Source organism: Schistocerca piceifrons, chromosome 5 (assembly GCF_021461385.2).
Source record: "Schistocerca piceifrons isolate TAMUIC-IGC-003096 chromosome 5, iqSchPice1.1, whole genome shotgun sequence".
NCBI lineage: Eukaryota > Metazoa > Arthropoda > Insecta > Orthoptera > Acrididae > Schistocerca > Schistocerca piceifrons.
The window spans coordinates 468,900,020-468,926,953 of NC_060142.1; the positions used below are offsets into that span (position 1 = coordinate 468,900,020).

Genomic DNA, 26,934 nt, shown 5'->3' on the forward strand with positions numbered 1-26,934 from the left:
GTTCTTGATGAATCGCTAGTAAATAAAGTAAATTCTTTAAGAAAAGATTTTGAAAGTAAATCTACGGTTCAGTTTTAAATGCTCTGATAGGTTGATCAGAATTTGACGCATATAATGGTATTACTTATTATCTTAGATTGTAATTACCGTCAGTTAGTTTTACAAGCTGGGTAACAACGAATAATTCGTCTTTAAACAAAGTAGCATCAGACTGTTCACCACGAAATATATGTTGTGGCAGAAACGAGTCATTGACGTGGAGCTGTGGTGCGTCGGCGCGGTGGTCCTTGGCCGCGGCCCTCAGCTTGTCGTCTGCGGCGGCGCCACGCGGCCAGCAGCAGCTCCGCGGCAAAGACGGCGCCAGCGGCGCTGAGCCCGGCGGCAGCCAGCAGGAAGGCGCTCTGCAGGCCCAGCAGCGTCTGACGCCGCGGCGCCGCCGTCGTCTCGGGGCCCCTCAGCGCATGCGCCGTCGCTCTGCTCTGCCACAGCTCCACCAGCCCGGAGGACAGCATGCGCAGCACCAGCGAGCTGTCACAAATCGACACACACCCGCATTACTCGCCGGCGGCGGCAGAAACACAACGCACAGACTGCTCGCGTATTTGCCAGACTACACTACTGTGCCTTAAAACTGCAACAACCAGAAGGGTAGCATATAATGGAGTTTTGTTGGATGTGAGGTCCGACAGTTATGGAAAACATCGTTTTTCTCAGACTCAAACATGTTTCAGCACCACTGTGCCATCATCAGTGGGTGTTGTTTTTATTTATTCTGCAATGTGAACATTTTTGTTAAATGATAATAAAATTATGTGAATTTTTAGTTCGAGTAACAGATCGTTTCTTTTTGTAAATACCTTTAGGTTTGGTGTGCATGTATTTTCTGGGTCACTTGTGTGTTAATTACTACAGGTAGCTCGCCATCTGCAACCTAATGATGTTGTTGAGATTTTTTTTTTCTGGGAGTTAACCTATCTTCTAGAATGTAATTAAGTTTTTAGCGATGTTTTCGTGCCTATATTCGTTTTTACTTACGTTTTCGTGTGGCAAGTACTTCCATTCTCTGCATAATGCTGAGGTGTTGTGATGTACACGTAACTATGACAAGTATTATTCGCAAATAACGTAGTAAAACACTTCTCACTTCACCAGAACACAGTGTGATTGTGATTTGTTATGTGTCCCGACCCAGTCAGTGTTCATTTGTTCACCAGAGAGTTCGGCGCCTAAATTTGAAGTTTGTACAAAAAAAAAGAAAAAAATTCTCATCATTTGGTTGCAGATGACGACCTACATGTAGTAATTAACACACAAGTGATCCAGAAAATTCATGCACACCAAATCTAAAGGTATTTACAAAAAGAAACGATCTGTTGCTCGAACTAAAAGTTCACATAATTTTATAATCATTTAACAAAAATGTTCACATTGCAGAATAAATAAAAACGAAAACCCTCTGATGATGGCACAGGGGTGTCGAAACATGTTTGGGTACTGAGAAAAACGGTGTTTTGCATAACTGGTGGACCTCACATCCAACAATTTTAACTGCAAACACGGCCAATACAAGGAGCTGCAAATCAAAATGATGGATAATGGAATTTTTTCTGATGGGTGAGGGGCGTAATGAAACGCAGCAAGGAATGAGCCCCATCATGAAAATTAGACGCTTTCCGTCCAGACGCAAGTGAGTGTAGTGACGTCTAGTGACAGCTTCCGCAAGCTAGCCGTGGCTAAGTCTTGAGCTGCTTCGGTGAGAGAGATTTTCCCACTTAATAAAACAGTCAAGATCGCAAATAGTCGTTTATTTAAGAAGGAAGACCTGTTTCGGCCTTTGTGCTGGTCATCGTCACATGTACAGCACCATAAGGCCGAACTGGGCTCTGAACAGAGCACGTGCGTGATGACACGATCGCTTACTACTCGCAAGGGACACTCCGCATCGCACTCTCCTCAGATTTAGTATTAAATTGGCCCAGTGGACGGCGCCTCAAAAACTGAACACAGATCGAGCATGAAAACAGGAAGAAGGTGTAGTGAACAGTGAGCAAAGCAAAATAGAAACACAGAACGATCCACGCTCAACATGTGAAACATCGAACACCGTGCAAGAACCACGCCCTCGTGGCTGTGTGGTCACGGCGTTGGACTGCAAAATCAAGAATGTGTGTTTCAGTCTCCCTCTTGCCCCCTTTTTTCATCAGATTATGAACTTTCCGTCCGGTCATTGATGTGTCTCTTCTCCTTCTGTATTACTGCCAATTATGATACTGCACATCGGTTGTAGAACGTGAGTCACGTTGTAAGAACATATTACTACCACGAGTAAATGTGATGAACAGAGAGTGCAGGCGAGACCCGGCCGCTGTGGCCGAGCGGTTCTAGGCGTTTCAGTCCGGAACCGCGATGCTGCTACCGTCGCAGGTTCGAATCCTGCCTCGGGCATGGGTGTGTCCTTAGGTTAGTTAGGTTTAAGTAGTTCTAAGTTCTAGGGGACTGGCGTGACAGGAGAAGTACACAGCCGTTTTTATTTTAAAAGATAAAATATATGTACATGCCTTTAGCATCTTAGAATGCGTAAACTAATCTCTGCATTACAATTTCTCTACATGTTTTTCAATGATTCATGAAATAAAGAAAAATTTAAACTTATACACTCCAAGCCATCCCGACACCCCATCACATTAATTTTGAGCTGTAAATTGAGAGAAGGAGAACAAGGGAAGGAGGAAGATGAGGAGGAAGAGGAGGACGAAGAGAAGGAGGAGAAGCAGAAGGTGGAAGAGGAAGACGACGATGGCGTCGAAGAAGAGAAATAGGAAGAGAGGATGAGTAGGAAGAGAAGAAAGAGAAGGAAAAGGAGAAGAAGAAGGAGAAGGAGAAGGAAATGGAGAAGTAGAAGGAGAAGAAGAAGAAGGAGAAAAAATAGGAGAAAGAGAAAGAGAAAATGCCTGAAGAACGTTACCTGCTATCATCCGTAGTGCCAACAGTGTACAGAGGGGCAGTGTTATGGTACTAGGTTGTTTTTCGTATTTGTGGTGTCGTTCCATTTTTGCCTTTAAGGAAACTCTAAATGCGGAAAGATATGAACACTTTTTACAGCTCAGTGTACTGCGTATAGTGCAAGAACAGTCCGGAGATGATAACTGTATCAGCACAACGTACCCTTTCATAAAGCATCATCGATGCTTTTCCGTCTGACGTCTCTGTCGACAAAGCTAACGTTCAACGAATGAAGCTGTTAAAACAGCTTAGTTAAAATATCATGAGTAAGTGAATCAGAAACTAAGCTGACAGATTCTAGGGAACAGTAACCATTTACTGTTACCAACATTTATGGATTCCAACACTGGTTTCGAGCGTAAAAGATAATTTAGAGATGTTGAACCATTTTTTGCGGACGAGATGCCGCATAGGCCTCTCACACAAATGAAAACAATAAAGGGTGTGAACTATGTTACAACAAAGGAATTCAGCAGTCAAAATCTGTAGAACAAATAGGAGATACATACGTCTGGAGGCTCCTACGTTAAACATCGCTGGTCGGCTGGGTTGTCCGAGCGGTTCTAGGCGCTACACTCTGGAACCGGGCGACCGCTACGGTCGCAGGTTCGGATCCTGCCTCGGGCATGGATGTTTATAATGTCCTTTGGTTAGTTACGTTTGAGCAGTTCTAAATTCTAGGGGGTCTGATGACCTCAGTAGTTAAGTCCCATAGTGCTCAGAGCTCTTTCGACCATTTATTGAACACCTCGGTGTTGCAATCGGACGTTACATCACGATATAGACGCAAATTTGAATACAGCGAACGGACATGTTGTAAGAGGTCCATGATTAAGGAATTTGTTGCTAGCGCACTCGAGCAGATGTAATTTTGATGGATTGCTCACGCGCTGCCTGCGACATGTAAGCTATAAGAGAATCTGAGACCAAAGAGCAGTGTTGACGGCAGTAGGAACTGTGTGTTAGTAGCAGTAAGTTGTTGCTAGCGAGCAGTCGTGTGTGTGGAGTTGGCTGGACCGGTCGTGGGAGCGATGGCGGTGCCTGAGCGGTATAATATAAGGTAAAAGCAGCCTCGCGCATATGTAGTATTATTATCTCAAGTTCCATGTTTTTGTTTAAAAAAAAATCTCTTAATAATAGTCTTTCTCATAAAAAGTAACTTTTGACGATCATTCATTTCAGTTTAAAGAATTTACTAATTTCTCCAACCCTTGGTCATCCCGATTATTGAAAAGAAAAATCAGTTGTTTCCTTTTATAAATAACAAATCTATCGGCCAGCATTGCACAGGGCTGTGCCAGAATAATTTGTTATAGGAGCAGATATATATGCGTTACCCGGCGACCTAATTGAGGTAAGATTTTTTAATTTATTCAGAATGAATTTTCAGGACCATGACGCAGCACTGCTGACGTTCTAAATTTACCGGTTTAAATTCACAGTCATTATTGAAAGGTTATAAGTGAGCGACAATTTTTTATTGAGAGATTGGTCACATTGTATTATTGGTAGGTTACGGAAGTTTTCTGTTGGGAGGTTACGCTAAATGTCAACGATGTAACTAATTGTATTTTTTACTGTTGGGAGGTTTATGAATGGATATTGTGGGAAGGCTACACTTGTCGACAACCGGCCAGGATCGTATTTTTGTGAATTTCTGAGAAGTAGTCAGTTATATATCTGCTCTTATTTACCTAATATTAAATGTAGTTTACATCTGGCACACCGCATTTACTAACTTGTCACTCTTTCTTTCACAGATCATCGGCAATTTATTGCTCTTTATTGTTATTGTATTTGTTCCAATTTTGCTTTGTCTTTGTTTCATTTTGTGTTTAACTTTGATTTAGGATAATGCCGCCAAAAAGTGCTAACAGTACATCGCGATGGGCAATGAGTGAAAGAGCTGACTCGAATAATTTGACCGATCATACTAGCGACAGTCAGTGTAATAGTGATAATCCTCTAATTACAGATAATCAGTGCGTGGCGATCACTAGTAATGATTTTAATGCTAATGATGAGCAAACAAATTCAATTGTGTCCTCTGTTAATTTAACGACAACTGATGACGCGGCACGTTCCGTTACAATGAACGTTGCCCAGTTTAACACACCTGATTTGCAAAATTTACACAGTGAACAGACAAATGTTTCTAACGAAGGTGAACAATATACACAAAACGCGTCAGATTTATTTGATACCAATGTAGTGACCTACAGAGCACATCCGATTTGCAAACTTTTTCGTGAATCAGACAATGACCAAATGGTTATTCAAAACGTGTCACATGCAGATACAGCAACACACAGAGTAGAAAATAGAGTCGCTAATTTTGGCATGGATCAAGTTATGGCAGTATTGCTACAATTTAATGAAAATCTCGAACAGTCGAAGAAAGAACAAGGCGACAATTTCAAACGCCTTAATGAATCGTACAAACAACGTAATGAAAATCTCAAACAATGGAATGAAAAACTAAACAGCAGTTTCAAACAATTTAATGATAAACAAGACAACAATTTCAAACAACTTAATGAACAGATTGCAGCCGTTGCCGTGCAATGTCATGATACTAAAGAACATTTACGTGAGGAAATTAAGGCTTGTGCTAGGAATAGTAGTGAAGAAATTAGATCTGTTGCACAAGAATTAAGTAATACACATGCAGCCACAACGAAATTACTTAGAGATGAAATTAGTGCAGTCGCTAAACAATGTCCTGAAAATGCAACACAGTTACGCGACGAGTTTAAATTAATGTCAGCAGAACTTTCACGCACTCTGGAAGCGAAAGTCGATAAGAAATGTGAACAACAGAACAGCCAAATTGACGAACGTTTTAAAGTGGCAGAATTGAAAAATGTTTCAGCCTCTAACACGTCACAGCATACGCCACATTGTGAACATTTTTCACATTCACACAGCCAGAGTAATTTAGGTAATTTACAGAGTGTACGTGACTTAGATTCCGAACAGTCACAGATAAACAGATTATCATACAATGATGAACCAGTTCACACATTCAGAGACGATAACGTTGATTATAAGCAATTTTTATCCGTGAAAAAATCTAAGGTACTTAATAATGGCAGAACACAGATACACTCTTTGGACTGGATACAACGATTTACTTTCGAATTTTCACTGGCATTGCCTGTAATGCAGAAACTAAAATTTATTTGCAGCGTGTAAGTGACTTCAGGGGATTCATTGCACTTCGATGAATATGTGCCGTAGCGTGCACAGGGCCCCGAGCCGTAGTGGTGCTATTTCACCTTTAGTTTTCTGCACTGCTGCCTTCTCTTTTACCATCCTTTATATCTATCAAAACAACTCTTCAACTATCGATCTATCTAGGATTAGAAACGTATAAAGAAAACCAGATAAGACAAGTTTTAACGAAAGTGAGTTTTCAGTAGACACTCGCGAAATAAAAAGAAATACCAGCATAATTTTAATAAAAGACAAAATTTTAATCATCAGTATGTACAAAATTTTCAACAATCGCAGACACATTTTGGCTACAATAGAGGGTTTTCTCCGCAACAGTATCAAAACCAGCTGGTAGCATACCTAACCAACAATGTAGTCTGCAAGGTCAACCAAGCTTTAATGTTTCGCCGCCTACACGTATAGAGTCAGCTCCACCAAATAGTAAAGCACAGCAACAGGGAAATCACTGCGTACAGAAGACACATCATTTCAACTCGTATTGCAACGCGCCGTATAGCAATGATTATTGTGACAGACGTAAAAGTGATGAGCACAGTTTTCAGCGTAACAGTCGGTCCTATCAGCAGCAGAATCATCCGCAACAACAGATTATCATGAATGAACCAGACTGTCGGTATCATCCCGTACCTAATACGTCAGGAAGAAATAACAGAACAGTACAAATAGTTGAAATGCCACAGCATCCTCCCGCAAATAACAGCACGTCAGAAATAATTTGACTAGATATAGTACAGGTTGCATCTTCTAGCAACGTAAGCAATGCTTTTGACACACAGAATCTTGTTCACGAAAATTTTATTACTTTTGACGACATCCGAGACACACTTTTGCATGAAAAACCAGTAATTCAAAAAACCATTTCGCACCCTGTCATTGAAGTAAAGATTGGATCATCCACATTTTCAGCAGTAATTGATTCTGGATCACCTATGTCAGTTATAAATGAAGAAACCTTCAACGAATGCAACAAAGAGAACACCTATCTTACGTTACCATTAGGCAAAACTAAAGTAAAAGGAGCAGTATCTGGTAAAGGAGTAGATGTAAAATTACAGACACACTTATCATTTTGTATTGCAGGTCATACGTTTCACTCAAATTTTTGGATTGTTCCCTTATTGACAACAGACGTTATTTTAGGTACGAATTTTCTGGTACAACACGACGCAATTATTGACTTTCAAAATTCGTATTTAATGTTAAAGGATGAAAATGTACAACTGGCATTAGAATTTCAGCACGCTTTATCTGCAGACGAACAGAAAATTAATCGAACAGAGGTCATTCCTACATCGCGTAACATAGATTGTCATTCGACATTGTTCACCGATACGTACGTACACAATTATAATACACCAGATGAAGCCGACTATGACGTTATACAGACAATTTCTGATAAAGTAAAACAAAGCAGTGCAAATACAGACGACGAACGAACTCAACTACGCAATATTCTTTTACAGCAAGCTTCAGTTTTTGACAACGTCTCTGGTACTATGTCCGGTTTCATGTATGAATTGCAAGTTAAACAGCACGACACATTTAAAGCCAAACATTATCCAATTCCGTATATTCACAGAGAACAAGTTAAGAAGGAATTGCAAGCTATGCTTGACCAAGGAATTATTGAACCGGCAGTTAGTCCGTACATAAACCCGCTCCATATTGTTAAGAAAAACGATGGCTCACTTCGCCTCGTACTTGATTCGCGTCATGTCAACGACATTATTATTAATGAAACAGATCGCTTACAGACACTAGAAGAAGTTTCATGGTACTGCTGTTTATTCCACATTAGATTTGAAATCGGGATTTTGGCAAATTCAGCTCCATCCGAACTGCAGAAAGTACGCAGCATTTCTCTGTTTTGGTGACTGTTATCAATTTTGTAAATTACCGTAAGGTTTAACAATTTCTTCAGCAGCGTTTATTCGCGGTCTGAATACTATACTTCCGACAGAATTAAAAGACAGAATCACAACGTATGTAGACGACATTCTTATTGTAGAAGCTAACTGGTCTGAACACAATCTGATTCTTTAACAACTGTTGCAAACTTTTCGTGCACAAGGACTCACAATTAATCTTAGCAAATCACACTTTGGCAAGACTTCTATAAGATTTCTTGGACATGTAATTTCAGCAGAAGGCATTGCGCCTGACCCGGAAAAACTTCAAGCTTTACGTGACATTATTGTTCCAATGACAAAGAAACAACTACGCAGCTTTCTGGGATTAATTAACTTTTTCCGTAAATTTATTCATTACTCTGCTTTCGATATACCTAGATTATGCCAGTTGACGGGTAAAAACACTATTTGGTCGTGAGATAGCCAAGCACAGTCTGAATTTGCCAATCTAAAACAAGCTTTGTTGAACGCAGCACTTTTATCACACCTTGATCCTACCAGAAATTTTTCAATTGCCACCGACAGTTCTAACACAGCTTTAGGCGTACACATTTTTCAGCAAATTGAAGAAGACGGTAATACAGTATTTAAAAACATCGCCTTTGCAAGTCGCATTCTGTCGCCTGCTGAACGCAATTATTCTGTTACAGAACTTGAAACATTATGTGTTTTATGGGCATTTACCAGATTTAAGCATTTTCTTTATGGAAGACATACTACCCTTTACACACACCATAGAGCTATACAGTTTTTACTTTCCGCTAAATTTACACATGACAGATTAAGCAGATGGAAACTTTATTTACAGGAATTTAATTTTACAATTGTTCACATTCCCGGTACACAAAATATTGTAGCAGACGCACTATCCCGTTCTCTCAGCAACAATCAGCAAGACATTGCAATCAACTTCTGCCAAGCAAATTTTAGCGTCATGTATATCCAACAAGTTGCATTTGAAAATTTCATTTCGTCGTCATTACGAGACATAGCACAGGAGCAGTGAAAAGACAACGTTTGGAAAGAAATTAAACACCTTTGGCAAGATAAGAATAACGTTACCATTAGAAACCATTACACTCTACGCAATAACATTCTGTTTCGCCGCTCTCACCCTGACAGCAACAGTTGGTTATTATGCATTCCTGACGAACTTGTTAACAAATTAATTTGGTATACTCATTTAAGTTACGCACATTATGGAGCCAGAAAATTATTTCTTATACTGAGACAGAACTGTTATTTTGCTAACATGGAGAAACGTATTCGACGAATTTTAGCGTCATGTAAAATCTGCCAGAAAGCTAAATCAGACACGATTTCACATATTCCTCCGTTCCATCGCATTGTACCCATTAAATTGAGACACATGGCCGCAGTAGACATTTTTGGTCCGATTCCCAGATCTAATAGAGGTTTTTGCTACATCTTTGTCGCTGTTGAACTCACTTCGAAATTTGTTACCTTCACTCCGTTATGCAAAGCTACTGCTAAATCTATTTCGAATGCATTTGTAAAACATTTTTTATTTCATGTAGGGGATGTATTGGAAGTAATTTCTGACAATGAACCACAATTTCGATCTGCTATATGGGCACGTATGTTACGAGCAAGAAACATTTCTCCGATCTATATATCCAGGTATCACGCTTCTTCGAATCCTTGTGAACGAAGAATGAAAGAAATTGGTAAACTATGTAGAGTATACTGCCATAAAAAACATATTGATTGGGATACATACATACTCTCATTCCAGGATGTAATTTACTCCATACCAAATGAATCTACTATGCTATCTCCGTCTGTTATATTGAAAAATTTTGAACCACCTAACAAAATTAAAGAATTAGTATCCTTTCCTACATCTCGTCGACTACGCCACCATGAAATAATTGACATTGCGCTCAACAACATCACACGTGCCGCAGAGTGCCGGAGACGACAGCAGAAATAGGTTTGTACACGCCGTGACTTTCACACTGGACAGAAGATATTAGTACGCACGCATTATTTATCCAACAGAGGAAAGAGTAGATGCAGTAAATTTGAGCTTATATACGTAGGTCCATATAGAATACGAAGCATTCCTCACCCTAATGTAGTACATGTCGAAACTTTGAGAACCAGAAAAAGCAAAGGCGATCACCATATTTCCAATATTAAACCCTTTATTGAATGAACTTATTTTATTATTTATCACACTGTAATGCCATTTCCAGATATTTATATGACCACTTACTGATAATGATCGTGTTTTTTCTTGCAAGTGCCCGGCAAGGTAAGGTTAGCAGGTCGCTTTTCTTGTCGTTAGACATCAGACCGTGCACATTTTTCATTTTTTGTGTATGTATGATTGTTTTCCTGTTTTGTCTGTATGTACTACGAAATCTTTAAGATATAACAAACACCAGATGACTTTGACATTTTTCCTTCTATCTCAATATCTTGACTATTCTACATTTTTTGCTACTGCATTATGAGACTGTGTGTGCATTTTTTGCACCTGAACACTATGTTTTTGACCTAATACGTTTTCTGTCATGCTGTGCTGTATGCTTAATTATATCACTAGAAACAAGTTTTTATTTAATGAGTATATGATTTAGATACCATTTTCTTATTCACCATTTTCTGAAAGCAATACCGTGAAAAAGAAATAAATTTAACAACCACAGTAGTTTACTATGAAATGGAAATTTCACCATCGGAATGAACGAAAGAAAATGCAATACCTTGTCATGAAGAGTAAATGGATCAGAATTAACAAGCATTAACCAGAATATACTATACACATCTTATGATAGCAGTCTTGACTAATTATTTTTCTTTCAGAATACGAGGCGATTGATGCAAGCTGTCAGACAGAACTACACATGTTAATTTTAGTGATGAAATATGCTAGAAGTAAGAAACTCTATACTATGAATAGTTGTATGAAGTAAATGGTAATATGAATATGAATAATGAGGTGTCTATTTTTTTGCAGACGATAATAAATGATGGTGAATGGTTGTATGAAGAATATGGTAATGTGAATAATGAAGTTTTTCTTTGCAGATGATGATAATGATGAATTTTATATATTTTCTATTAGTTAAGGAATGCTATGTAGTTATTTAAGTATTTGTTGCAGTTCCTTTTGACAGTCTTTCTTATGTCGCATAGTATAATGACTGAATGTTTTGGGAATGACAGCTAGAGTACATACATATTAAGTACACGTTTCATTACCTGTTAATTCGAAGTTTACTACTTTTCAGAATAATATACATTTTTTCTTTCAGGGCAATAATCCACTTTGTATTTTTTCCAGGAGAAGCTTTTCATGATACTAATATGCTATAAGCACTTAATTATTAAATCTGTTCTAGTACTTGCATTTTCTTTACCCAGTCGTGTCTATCATTTATGAATGTGATCACATATACTGCCTTTGTTTCATGACCTTGCTACAGCTGAGTCATGACGAATGACGTTATTAATCCTTATTTGCAGCAATAAGTCAAAAGCATATATTTTCATGCCCCAGCAACTATCGATCCCAACGCAATGCATTGCTAGCACAAAAAAAAAAACTTATTGCCAGTCCCAGCTACTACTAGTATACAACCAAATAATGCTACCAGTTTAAGATATATTTCTAGTCCTAAATGTAACGCAAATTTTTCTGAAGTATTGATTCGCTTATGTCTATGTATTATTGGACTACAGACCTTGACTAATAGTTCCAATGGCTTATATTATATATATGTCTCATGTCATTTACAGGATATCATATATAGTCACTAGCAGCTTGTTGCTACACTCAAAAACTCCTGTTTTGAATGATGACTTGTGAATAATACTGAATAATGTTTTGTAAAACTATATGAATACTTTGTAAATGGCCAATGACTGCCAATAATTACTGCGATCAGATGAGTTATGAATAGTGTTTTGTAATGCTCAATACTTGCTACATGTTTAGTAACTGGCCTATGAATACCACTGTTTACTGTAATATGATGACGTATGCATAAATGCTATGCCATTAATTAATTCTTGCTTTGAATGATGACTTCTGAATAATGCATAAAAATGGTTTGTAATTGGCCAATGAGTGCCAATAATTATTGTAATTAGATGACTTATGAATAATGTTTGTAATAATTATTGTAACGAGATGACTTACGAATAATGTTCTGTAATACTCCATACATAGTACAGAAATGTTTAGTAACTAACCAATGAGTGCCAATAATTATTCGAATCGGTTGATTGACTAGTGTAATTCTGAATGATGACTAGCATAAGACTTAATGTCCTTCACCTTCTGACCTAATTATCAGAAATTACTGCAATATCCGTTAGTCCTGTCCATCCTCATGATCATGGAGCACTATATTTGGTTTTTGCACTAATTCTACGTTGATGTAAGAGTATGGATTCTACAAGAATGTGGTGTTGACGTACCAAGCTGTCCACCACCTTGCACGATGGAGATGTTATTATGGTCCTACTGTTTCGTGTACCTAATGTACTACCAAAATGATAACATTAAATATTAATACAATATTTCAGTGTCTTGGCTACACTGATAAATACTTCAGGGAAGAGAACTTCAGGTTGTCTCACTTGGTGTTGTGCTTCTGTAGAAAGATATGGACTTTCAGTGCAGCTAGGTGCAACCTACTGTGCTACAACCATGATGCAACCTTCCCATTCCTTTCCTAGTGCTTATAAAATGGTAAAGACTTATACAGTGCGTTTAAATTCTTGTAAAATTATAAAGACATATACAGTGCGCGTGCACTTCATTTCATTTGTTAATAAGATCAGTTGTCCCAAATATGCTAAAGACTTCTACAGTGCGTGTGCACTTTATTTCACTCCCTGATATATTTAATTGTTGTAAAAATGCTAAAGACTTTTACAGTGCGTGTGCACTTTATGTCATTTGTTAATATATTTTGTACTCACTGCATATACATTTTGTCAAGGTCTGAGCAGTGCTTGTGCATTCTATTTCATTTTTTATTATGTTCCACACTTATCAATAATGTATATATTCTGTGACTGTAGACTTAGTTAACGAAATACATTATAGAAAAATTTGTTGCTCATGGCAAGTCCAATTGACTCACCATCGCTATCTGGGTGGTCAAACCATTCGCTAGAACTGTCCAGAATGTTCTTCAAACCAAACACGAGCAACTGTGGTTCTGTGACATAGCGCATTATCAGCCACAAAAGTTCCGTCGTTGTCTGGGAACATGAAGTCGATGAACGACTTCAAATGGTCAATGATCTGTTCATTTGGACGAGAGGACCCGGTAGATTCCATGTAAACACTGCCCACATCATTGTGGATTCACCACCAGCTTGCAGAGTGGAGTTGTTGATATCTTGGACCCATGGCTTTGAGGGGTCTGCGCCATACTTGAACCCAACTTAAGCTCTTACCAGTTGATTTTGAGACTCATTTGACAAGGCCACGGCTTTTCAGTCGTCTAACGTCCAGAATATATGGTCACTAGTCGAGGAGAGGCGCTGCAGGCGATGTTGTGCTGACAGATAAAACATTTCTGGTGGTATCTGCTGCCACAGCTCTTAATGCCAAATTTCGCCACACTGTCCTAAACGATACTTTCATTGTAAGTCCCATAGTGATGCTTGTCTTTTAGCACTGACAACTCTACATAAACACCTCTGATTTCTGTCGTTAAGTGGAGGCCATCGGCCACTGTGTTGTCCGTGGTACGAGGTAATGCCTGAAATTTGGTATTATAGATACAGTCTTGACACTGTGGATCTCGGAATATTAAATTCCCTAACGATTGGCCAAATGGAATGTCCCTTGCAACCAGCTCCGACCATCAAGAGGGTTAATTCCAGTCGTGCGGCCATAATTACTTCCTAAACCTTTTCACATGAATCACTTGAGTGCAAATGACAGCTCCGACAATGCATTGTCCCTCATACCTTCTGTACGCGACACTACCGCTATTTGTGTGTGTGCATGTCGCTATCCCATGACTTGTCACCTCATTATATATACAAGTAGATAGCGATAGTGCAGCCTACATACAACTGGTGCGCCGGAATGCTATCTTCTCCATTTCCCTGCATCTTGTGTTCTTCATCCCAAATGTACTTTTGTTGCATACACTCGAGACTGTGTTGTCTGGCGTATCAGTAAACGATTGATTCTCGACCTTGAAGTGTGTACTTACTCTGTGACTAGTTTTACCAAAATAGAATAACTTTGTCGTTTCTGTGGTTGCGAGGGCGACCTGCTTGCTACATATCGTCGTGAGCTCTACTGGAATGCTCTCATCTCCTCCTCATTCCTCCCCAAAAATATTTGTTACTACAGATCATAATTTTACCTCGGGTATGTATGTTATAAGAGTCGAGGGGCATGAAAGGGAAGCAGTGGTTGGGAAAGGAGTGAGACAGAGTTGTAGCCTCTCCCCGATGTTATTCAATCTGTATATTGTGCAAGCAGTAAAGGAAACAAAAGAAAAATTCGGAGTAGGTATTAAAATTCATGGAGAAGAAGTAAAAACTTTGAGGTTCGCCGATGACATTGTAATTCTGTCAGAGACAGCAAAGGACTTGGAAGAGCAGTTAAACGGAATGGACAGTGTCTTGAAAGGAGGATATAAGATGAACATCAACAAAAGCAAAACGAGGATAATGGAATGTAGTCAAATTAAATCGGGTGATGCTGAGGGGATTAGATTAGGAAATGAGACACTTAAAGTAGTAAAGGAGTTTTGCTATTTAGGGAGTAAAATAACTGATGATGGTCGAAGTAGAGAGGATATAAAATGTAGACTGGCAATGGCAAGGAAATCGTTTCTGAAGAAGAGAAATTTGTTAACATCGAGTATAGATTTAAGTGTCAGGAAGTCGTTTCTGAAAGTATTTGTATGGAGTGTAGTCATGTATGGAAGTGAAACATGGACGATAACCAGTTTGGACAAGAAGAGAATAGAAGCTTTCGAAATGTGGTGCTACAGAAGAATGCTGAAGATAAGGTGGGTAGATCACGTAACTAATGAGGAGGTATAGAATAGGATTGGGGAGAAGAGAAGTTTGTGGCACAACTTGACTAGAAGAAGGGATCGGTTGGGACATGTTTTGAGGCTTCAAGGGATCACAAATTTAGCATTGGAGGGCAGCGTGGAGGGTAAAAATCGTAGAGGGAGACCAAGAGATGAATACACTAAGCAGATTCAGAAGGATGTAGGTTGCAGTAGGTACTGGGAGATGAAGAAGCTTGCACAGGATAGAGTAGCATGGAGAGCTGCATCAAACCAGTCTCAGGACTGAAGACCACAACAACAACAACATGTAATTTGCTTTTGTTTGGGCTTTTTGTAAGTACTTGACTTATGCGCAAACCATCACCATTATATTAATGGCTATTATGTATCCGCCGTATAGCGGTAACTTGTCTTTGCCTATACTTCAGACACCACTCCATGCTGCCGGCCCCGGTGGTCTCGCGGTTCTAGGCGCTCAGTCCGGAACCGCGCGACTGCTACGGTCGCAGGTTCGAATCCTGCCTCGGGCATGGCTGTGTGTGATGTAATTAGGTTAGTTAGGTTTAATTAGTTCTAAGTTCTAGGAGACTGATGACCACAGATGTTTAGTCCCATAGTGCTCAGAGCCATTTGAACCATTTTTTTGAACCACTCCATGCTAGTGTGCACTTAGTCTACATCATCTCACGTATTCAATTAATTTGGACTTTCTGTAATTGTTAGATTTTAGGGATGTAATTACACTCCTGGAAATTGAAATAAGAACACCGTGAATTCATTGTCCCAGGAAGGGGAAACTTTATTGACACATTCCTGGGGTCAGATACATCACATGATCACACTGACAGAACCACAGGCACATAGACACAGGCAACAGAGCATGCACAATGTCGGCACTAGTACAGTGTATATCCACCTTTCGCAGCAATGCAGGCTGCTTTTCTCCCATGGAGACGATCGTAGAGATGCTGGATGTAGTCCTGTGGAACGGCTTGCCATGCCATTTCCACCTGGCGCCTCAGTTGGACCAGCGTTCGTGCTGGACGTGCAGACCGCGTGAGACGACGCTTCATCCAGTCCCAAACACGCTCAATGGGGGACAGATCCGGAGATCTTGCTGGCCAGGGTAGTTGACTTACACCTTCTAGAGCACGTTGGGTGGCACGGGATACATGCGGACGTGCATTGTCCTGTTGGAACAGCAAGTTCCCTTGCCGGTCTAGGAATGGTAGAACGTTGGGTTCGATGACGGTTTGGATGTACCGTGCACTATTCAGTGTCCCCTCGACGATCACCAGTGGTGTACGGCCAGTGTAGGAGATCGCTCCCCACACCATGATGCCGGGTGTTGGCCCTGTGTGCCTCGGTCGTATGCAGTCCTGATTGTGGCGCTCACCTGCACGGCGCCAAACACGCATACGACCATCATTGGCACCAAGGCAGAAGCGACTCTCATCGCTGAAGACGACACGTCTCCATTCGTCCCTCCATTCACGCCTGTCGCGACACCACTGGAGGCGGGCTGCACGATGTTGGGGCGTGAGCGGAAGACGGCCTAACGGTGTGCAGGACCGTAGCCCAGCTTCATGGAGACGGTTGCGAATGGTCCTCGCCGATACCCCAGGAGCAATAGTGTCCCTAATTTGGTGGGAAGTGGCGGTGCGGTGCCCTACGGCACTGCGTAGGATCCTACGGTCTTGGCGTGCATCCGTGGATCGCTGCGGTCCGGTCCCAGGTCGACGGGCACGTGCACCTTCCGCCGACCACTGGCGACAACATCGATGTACTGTGGAGACCTCACGCCCCACGTGTTGAGCAATTCGGCGGTACGTCCACCCGGCCTCCCGCATGCCCACTATACGCCCTCGCTCAAAGTCCGTCAACTGCACATACGGTTCACGTCCACGCTGTCGCGGCATGCTACCAGTGTTAAAGACTGCGATGGAGCTCCGTATGCCACGGCAAACTGGCTGACACTGACGGCGGCGGTGCACAAATGCTGCGCAGCTAGCGCCATTCGACGGCCAACACCGCGGTTCCTGGTGTGTCCGCTGTGCCGTGCGTGTGATCATTGCTTGTACAGCCCTCTCACAGTGTCCGGAGCAAGTATGGTGGGTCTGACACACCGGTGTCAATGTGTTCTTTTTTCCATTTCCAGGAGTGTTTTTTTCTGTGTCATGTATTCATCTCTTACTAAATTTCGTATTGTATAGGACATAGTGACGCCAACGGCCTTGACACAGTCATAACCCACCGAAGTTAAACGCCGTTATGCTTCGCTAGCACTTAAATGTGTGACCGTCCAAGCCTGTTGGCAAGCGGGCTGCACTCAGCCCTTCTGAGGTCAAGTGAGGATCTATTTGACTGAGAAGTAGCGGCTCCGGTCATGAAAGCTGACAACGGCTAGGAGTGCGGTGTGCTGACCACATGCCCCTTCATGTCCGCAACCAGTGACGCGTTTCGATGAGGATGATACGGCGGTCGGTCGGTAACGTTGGGCCTTCCGAGGCATGTTCGGACGGAGTTTAGTTTAGTATTAGAATATAGTGGTGATTCATATCCTTTGATTGCACCAAGAACCTGAACTTTGTTACTAGACCACGTGAAATCTATAAAAAATAAACCATTTCTTTCAAGACATTTCTGAGTAGTATTGAGTGTTGAATGAAAGCTTTTTTGCCAGATCTCCTATAGATTTTGCAATGCAACACAAGTAAATTTCTGTAGGAAACTGCTTGTCTACTGAATTGATGGATTGGGATTAAACTGGTCATTTCATAATTTTTAGGTAGTAGGGTGACAGTGTGCTCATTTTTATTTGTTACTTTCTGATGTTTTCCTTTCTTAAATGTCAGACACGTGTTTCAGGTGTACGGTGGCGTTGACAAATCCATTTTCATGCATTCTATGTAGAAAGTGGCTCCGTTTTCTTCATTTGCTCCCGTTAAGTTTGCTTCGATTCCAATGTGCTCTCATAAGAACACATCTCACCGAATCTAACGAAGACAATTAGGACTGACGTCGAAATCTGGTGCAGGTAAGGAAGACAAACTAGAGAGACATCAGAAATCATATGATCCATCATTACTATTAGTAATGAATCCGATCCTATGGACCTATTTTGAGTCAACAGTCTTCTGATTAGTTTGATGCGGCTCGCTTTGAATTCCTCTGCTGTACCGACCTCTTCACCTCATTTAGCACTTGCACCCAAGGTCCTCGACAGTTTACTGGATATATTGCAGTCTCTATATTCGTCTACAATTTTATTCTCTACAGCTCCCCACAGCACCATGACCTTTATTCCCTGATGTCTTAACACATTTTCTATCATTTGTTCTCTTTTTTTTTTTCAATGTGTTCCACACTTTTGTCTCCTCGTTGAGTCTGCGGAAAAGCTTCACATTTCTTGTCATATCACTCCATTCTCCACAATCATTTTCACACAATGCTTTATTCCAAACACACATTCACAGAAATGTCTTCCTCAAATTTATTGACAATAGTAGACATATTTCGGCCATGAACGCCTTCTACGCCTGTACTGGTCTGCTTTTTATGTCCTCCTAGATTCGTCCATCATGTGTTATTTCGCTGCCAAGGTACCAGAATTCCTTCATTTCGATTATTTCGTTATCCCAAATTTGATGATAATTTTCTCTATAATCCCGTTATGCTACTACTCATTAGGTTCACGTTTCTTTGATTTACTGAGAACCCGTATTCTGTGCTCATCAGACTTCTCTTTCCATTCATTATGTCCTGTAATTCTTCATTTTAACTGAGGATAGCAATGTCGTCAGCGAATCTTATGATCGATATCTTTTCATCCCGAATTTTAATCCTCTTCAACATTTATTTTTTCCGTCATTGTTTTCTCCATGTGTAGACTGAAGAGTAGAAACAGAGGATTGCATCCCTGTGGTACAAACTTTTTAATCCGAGTACTTCGTTCTTGGTCATTCATTCATATTGTTCAGTCTCGGTTGTTTGGTTGTGATACATATTGCATATGATCCGTCTCTTCATATGATATGTTCATTTTTTTCTCAGAATTTAGAACATCTTACACAAGTTTACATACCGAAAGCTTCTTACAGGTCGACAGAACATATCGAGGTACCTGGTGTTTCGTAACTCTTGACACCACTGACGAGTTTTGCATCAGAACTGCGTCTCCGGTGCATTCATCTTCCCTAAAGCCAAACTGTATGTCATCTAAAAGATCCACAACTTTTTCCATTCTTCTGTACAGCACTATTCAAGACGATCCAGACTTCTTCTAGTGACTGTAAAAAATGGTTGTGTTGGGGTAACGGGTTATATGATTATATGTATGGATATAAACAAGAAGTCAAGAAGTCATTTTCTCTTTTTTTTACAGTGGTCAGCAGCTCAGCCGCATGGCTGCTAGACCAACAGAAATGCGTTTTAAGTTACAGAGTTCCGCGAGTCCGCTGCTGCAGTGTGTCGGAACTTCAGGACTATATTTAACGAGGTTCCACCCGCTACACAGTCCATTTAAAGTGAGTACAGAAGTTTAAAGAAACAGGATCTCTCCGTAAAGGCGCACGTATGAGGGCAGCAGTGACTGACGTCAGTGCGAACACTTTAGGGCGAGTGCGGGCCGAATCTAGCTTCAGACTTGACGCGTGACATGTGACAAACGGTTCACACCTTGAACATTTGTGAACATGACGCAAAAAATTAGTTGTTTCATATAATAATCATATAATACCTCACCTCAATATAAACATTTTGACAATCACTTGAAAGTATCTAAATCATTGTAAATAACCCCGCATATTGTTCTTGCCACCAACTTGTACGTATGGTATGTTAAGTTGATTGTGCGGCAAATGTCGCCCTCGTCTGCCCATGCTATCTGCTGGACTGTTTGGATGATATTTTTCTGAAAGTCTGATGACATGTCTCCAACCTCCCAGATTCTACATACGAACTTGAATAGTCGTTTGTCTGCCACTTTTGCCAACGTTTTAGGAATTTCGCCTGTGCAGCCCCGCCTTGTTTTATCGTAATTCTTCCAAAGCTACTACTGACTCTAATATTAGATCTCCGAAGTCTTCCATTACGTCTTCCATTTCGACCCCATTTACTCTAGTGCCACTTTATCAGACAGTCCTCACACTCGCGGAATCTCTCAATGCACTTTTTCCACCTATCCGCTCTCTTCTGGGGGTTTAACAGTGGAGTTTAGCTCTTGATATTGGCGGCCTTTGCTTTTAATTTCACCGAAGGTTGTTCTGACTTTTCTATATGCCTAATCGTGTCTTCCGACAGCCACTTGTTTTTCGATATCGTTACATTTTTCTCTCCAAAATTTCACCTTGGCTTCCTATTTATTTCATTCCTAAATGACTTGTATTGTTACATACCTCGCTTTTCCTGACTTTTTTTGGACATCTGCAGCTACATCTACATGTATATGGATACACTGCAAATCACATTTAAGTGCCTGGCAGAGAGTTTATCGAATCACCTTCACAATTCTCTATTATTCCAATCTCGTATAGAGCGTGCAAAGAATGAACACCTATATCTTTCCGTACGAGCTCTGATTTCCCTTATTTTATCTTGGTGGTCGTTCCTCCCTATGTAAGTCGGTGTCAAAAAAATATTTTCGCATTCGGAGGAGAAAGTTGGTGATTGGAATTTCGTGAGAAGATTCCGTCGCAACGAAAAACGCTTTTCTTTTAATGACGTCCATCCCAAATCCTGTATCATTTCTGTGACACTCTCTCCCATATTTCGCGATAATACAAAATGTGCTGCCCATCTTTGAACTTTTTCGATGTACTCCGTCAGTCCTACCTGGTAAGGCTCCCACACCGCGCAGCAGTATTCTAGAAGAGGACGGACAAGCGTAGTGTAGGCAGTCTCCGTAGTAGGTCTGTTACATTTTCTAAGTGTCCTGCCAATGAAACGCAGTCTTTGGTTAGCCTTCCCCTTAACATTTTCTATGTGTTACTTCCAATTTTGTTCGTAATTGTAATACCTACGTACTTAGTTGAATTTACGGCTTTTAGATTAGACTGATTTATTGTGTAACCGAAGTTTAACGAATTCCTTTTAGAACTCATGTGGTTGACCTCACACTTTTCGTTACTTAAGGTCAACTGCCACTTTTCTCACCATTCCGATATTTCTTCTAAGTCGTTTTGCAGTCTGTTTTGATCTTCTGATGACTTTATTAGTCGATAAACGACAGTGTCATCTGCAAACAATCGAAGACGGCTGCTCAGATTGTCTCCCAAATCGTTTATGTAGATAAGGAACAGCAAAGGGCCTATAACACTACCTTGTGGAACGCCAGAAATCATTTCTGTTTTGCTCGATGACTTTCCGTCAATTATTACGAACTGTGACCTCTCTGACAGGAAATTACTTCTTTCATATACTATGCTGTAGTTGATTTACTTGACAAGGTTCAAGGAAATAAAGGTGCTATCACGATTAATTCAAGAGCGTCATGGAAGCAGGCGAGACCAGGGCCTGCCAGGTGAAGTTACATCAGGAGCGATCTCCTGATACAAAAGTACTGTCTCAGTGGCGTCGGGCAGCTGCCATATCACCGTGCCCGCCTGGGCACCAGAGTAATGATATCATCGACGCAACAGAAAGTCCGAGCTGCTGTGGCGTTGGTGAACAATTTGCTTCACGTCCGAACATTGATTCTGTTGTGGCCTACTTGAGGGGTACCCAGACAGGGAGGAACAAAGCCCATATAAATACTGCACATTTCTATATTTAGTATGCAATCCGACAGTCACTAGCTCCAAGGAGGCGGCTCTTGTGCTGGCTTACGAATCTTCATGGGTCAACTAGCTACCACTGCTAGCTGCAGCCCTCTATAGCCACTTCATACTCTGAACATCATCGGTTGGAATAGTTGTGCAGAGTGTATATGCAATACTATGAGATCCAGTATTTCGACAAATTTTATCACATTTGATCTCGGTATTACTGCGTATAAGAAGACATGAACGATTCAAATGGTGGAGGATGGAATTCGGTCTAAAGGCAGTCGGTTGTGTGCGGTGTTATCGTGCGAGTACGTAGCTTTACTGCAGATAGGAAACAGACACCATTAGTGGCAGAGCATATTGTGTATTTCAACCACAACTCTGATATAGCCACGTGGAAAACAGTTATCATGTCATGATAAAGCAAAAAGCGGTGAGTAGATGTAAATGGGACTCTCTTATCATCAAATTGCTAATAAACTGAACTGTTCAGGTACAGTGATTTATAATTTCGTTTGATTCGGAGCACGATATGGACACAACGAAAGATATGGGCAAAACCGAAAATTATCTGAGACAACGAAATCATTACTTTTGAGCAAAGGAAGATAACAACCTGTTATTCTTTTCAACTCGTTGCTGGTACACAGTTTCCAGTAACTGCCAGATATGTACGACAAATTTTGCAAATGACAACATCTTGCACTCAAGAAACGACTGCAGAAACCTGTTCTAACAGACCAATTGTTGTTTGCTGGAAAACGTGTATTAAAGATTTGACAATGGGATAAAGTGATCTTCAGTGATGATAAGAATTTTAATTTGGATGGTTCGGATGGTTTTCAATATGATTGGCGTGATCCGAGAACAGAGCAGCAGGTAGGAATGAGCAGAAATTTCGGTGGTGGAAGTGCTACGATTTGGACAGCATTTTGCACTAAAACTGTACCACGCATTGCTTCGGTGAACACTAGATTGAATTCAGATATAGATACTGAGATGCTAGAGACAGTATGCATTAGAATGTAGGAGGACCCAGGAGACGAAACATTAAGTTTTCAACAAGATAATGCATCTCTGCAGGTATCCGCACAACAAGAAAGTGGATTAAAGATATAGTTACCGACGTATTGGCCTGGCCCGCGCGTAGCCTAGATCTGAACACCGCAGAAGACTTTTGGGGTATACCTGCGAGGCGTGTTTATTGACATGGAAGACAATCTGAGGTACTAACTACGCAATAACACAAAGGACAGTGAGTGCCTTTACACCATTGTCTATCCACGAAATGCAAACACCTTATTTTGCTACTCGTGTTATGAAGGAAACAATGTAAACCCGTCATAACTGTTTCTGTGACACGCATCTACCAGTTTCGTAATAAATTCGATGCCTGTATGCTTCAGACAATATAGGAGTGTATTATTTCAGTGGGAACCATGCCCTTATACTGATTTCGAGGAGCCTTGAAGAAAGACATCAGTGACCTTTGATTTGCTGTCGACGAAGAGTTGTACACCTGGAACGATCGTGGTTCCTTAGACAGTCGCCAACGCTGCAGATAATAGTATTAGGAAACGTTTTGTGACCAAGAATTATAACGGTTTTGAAAAATGAAAATTGTAGTGTCGGTAGCTGGACCGACACCGTGATGTGGATTGCTGAAAAGGAATGCTAAACTAACGCTGTGGCCGATAGTGCACGCACGGCAATAAGCATACGGGCGTGAAGTCTGGAACATAAAAACTTATGAATGAATAAGAAGAAAAGTATGTAGATGCTTTTTACTTAACTTTTATTGATTCCTTGGAATACATCTCTCTTGAATACTCGAAGCTATAGGCACTGATACAAATGGCTCCTTGCTAGTTCGTAGCCATTAACTTAGCTGATGGCTATTATGTCTCTCGGCTAATGAGAGAGAAAGGCTTCGTACAACTGGGCGATAGCTAGGTTCGCGTACAACTGGGCGGTAGCTTGGTTCTCGTACAACTGGGGCCGAGTCCACTCTCGTATCACGAGACCTGCCTTGGTGGTGGCGCTAGGTCTGCGATCACAGTGGCGACACGCGGGTCCGACATGTACTACATGGACCGCGGCCGATTTAAACTACCACCTAGCAAGTGTGGTGTCTGGCGGTGACACCACATTCCTCCCCCGCAAATCGGCGAACGGTCGTGTAATAAGGCTTCCGCCCGCCGTGGGGAGGACCACATGTTGACGTATGCGATGAGGTGGGGAGCCTAACAACAGGCGAGGCTGTGCCACCCGCACCCGGCCATCCGGTCCGAGGGGAGCTAGGAAACGCCTGCAAAACTAGTCCAGGGTGCACGTCAACATGCGGTGTATGCGCCCGTAAAGAGACAGGAGGTACTGAAGGGTCGACGTCCATGGCGTCGGGGTAGCCGACGCGCGATGACGGCATGTGGTCCGGAGCGGGCGGGCGTTCCATGGCGGAGGACAGCTGGTCACGGGAAGCGATCGGCGGCGCGTGACCCTGGGAGGCGCTTGGCGGCTGCAACGAAGCGTCGAATGCGGTCGGCGGCGGCGGCGGCTGCTGCAGCTGCTGCTGCTGCGGCGGCGGCGGCGCGTCGCCATGGGGCAAAATGGAAGGCATCGTCGGTAACACCTGGGGATGAGGCGAGCCAGTAGATGGGTCCCCAGGGCGCTGACCGGACGGCACCGTCGCTGAAAGCAGACGGGGAGCGGCAGAACCCGAGCGACGACAGAGGCGCAGCTGATTGAGATGCCGACGCACCTCACCAGAGGCCCCCAAAACCAAATACATCGCGCGGCCGAGGCAGCGAAGAATGCGCCCTGCGAGCCAACGCCGTGAACCTCGATAGTTGCGATAAAATACAACGTCGCCTGGAGCAAAAGCAGGAGTCTGCCGCTGCACAGGAACCTGATGCGGCGGATGCAGCAAAGACATCAAGGTGCGATGAGGACGACCGTGGAGCAACTCAGCCGGCGAGCGACCATCTCGGGGCTGAGAGCGATACGAAGACAAAAAGAGCAACAATGCGTCCTCCCGAGAATGCGACTCTTTCAATTTCAACATCTGTGACTTGAAAGTCCGGACCAATCGTTCAGCGGCACCGTTGGACTGAGGCGAAAACGGCGCGGATGTCAGATGTTGAATACCATTGGCCTGGCAGAATGACTGAAATTCTGCGGACATGAATTGTGGGCCATTGTCGGAAACAATAGTCTGCGGAAGACCTTCAATGCAAAAGATAGCAGACAACGCTTGGATGGTGGCGGAGGACGTCGTGGAAGACATCCGGACAACAAAAGGAAAATTACTGAAGGCGTCGACCAGAACCAACCATCGAGCATTCCAGAATGGACCAGCAAAATCAATGTGCAAGCGTTGCCAAGGGGAAGTGGCTTTTGGCCACGCAAAGACTTTCCGCGGCGGTGCGGACTGTTGTTCGGCACACGCCGGGCACGAAGAACACATATTCGTAATCGCAGCATCGATTCCGAACCAAGTACAGTGCTGACGAGCAAGTTGTTTCGTTCGCACTATACCCCAATGTCCTTGGTGAAGAAGCCGTAAAACAGAGGACTGTAACGAACGTGGGACCACGACTCTGGACTGATCATTATCAGAACGCAACAACAAAACACCACGTCGAACAAAAAGTCTCTCCTTGTGAGCAAAAAATCGGCGAACCAACGGATCCTCGATCCGAGACTTTGACAAAGGCCATTGCGTAGCAACAAAACGTAAAACAGTAGCAAGGACAGGGTCAGCAGCTGTGGCTGTAGCGACACGACGAAAATCAATCGGAAACGATTCGACCACTTCATCGGTTTCCGAATCAATGAACATGCAAGCAAGTTCGGAAGAATCGAATGCTTTATCCTCAGCAACAGGCAAACGGGACAACGCATCGGCGTTTCCGTGCTTAGCAGTGGACCGATACAAGATATCGTAGCGGTACTGCGAGAGGAAAATAGACCAGCGAATGAATTTCTGCGCTGTACGTGGAGGTACAGGCTTGGACGGATGAAAAAGCGATGTCAAAGGTTTGTGGTCTGTGATGATGGTAAAGTGACGACCATACAAGAAATCATGGAACTTAGTAACACCAAACACGAGAGCCAAAGCTTCTTTCTCTATCTGTGAATAATTTCTTTGCGCAGACGAGAGCAATTTGGACGCAAAGGCAATAGGGCGATCATGGGAGCCAACTTTGTGCGCAAGTACAGCACCGATCCCGAAATCCGATGCATCTACCATCAACAAAAGGGGTGTCTGGGGATCGAATGGCGTAAGGCAAGTATTAGAAAACAACGCCGATTTCAACTGGCGAAAGGCGCGGTCACATTCCGTCGTCCAGACGAACGGAACACCTGTACGGCGTACGCGATGAAGCGGAGCTGAAAGAGAATAGGCATTGCGCACATTCACTCACACCTTGTGACTCGAGATCGTGTAACGTTCTTGCGACCTCATCACGCAATGCGTGGGGAACATCGCGCGCCCTGAAAAATTTCGGTTGCGCGTTTACCTTCAGTTCTAAATGTGCTTCATAGTTTTTAGCGCAACCTAAGCCCGGTGCAAAAATGTCTGCAAATTCGTCACACAGCCGAGAAACACTGTCTGTAGGCACAGTCTGATTCACTGATAGGACCTGATTTACAATAGACATGTTAAACAACTTAAACAAGTCTAGCCCAAACAAGTTCACTGCAGAAGAAGAACGAAGAACGTAAAATGACACAAGTTTTGTTTGTCCCTTGAATGTTGCAAGAAGGCTGCACTGTCCTAACACAGGAATTTTCTGTCCGGAATATGTAGTTAGCTTAACATTTGCGGCACGCAACGGAGGTGCGCCCAGTTGTTTGTATGTGTCGTGATTGAGCAATGAAACTGCCGCTCCGGTATCGAGCTGGAATGGTATCACTTTGCCTTCAAAGTCTAAGTCCACAAAAAGTTTATTGTCCTGCTGACGACAAGAGCGACTGTTTTGTGCAATG

The 26,934-nt window shown here is 42.2% G+C and overlaps 1 protein-coding gene across 1 annotated transcript in view; it reads right to left on the reverse strand.

Annotated features, from left to right (window-relative positions):
* Nucleotides 1-248: 248 nt before the first annotated feature.
* The window catches only part of LOC124799078, a 130,265-nt gene continuing 103,579 nt past the window's right edge, over nucleotides 249-26,934 (reverse strand). Inside the window, exon 7 of the mRNA XM_047262616.1 lies at nucleotides 249-528. Coding sequence (XP_047118572.1) covers nucleotides 249-528 — 280 coding nt within the window. The remainder of the gene's footprint in view (nucleotides 529-26,934) is intronic.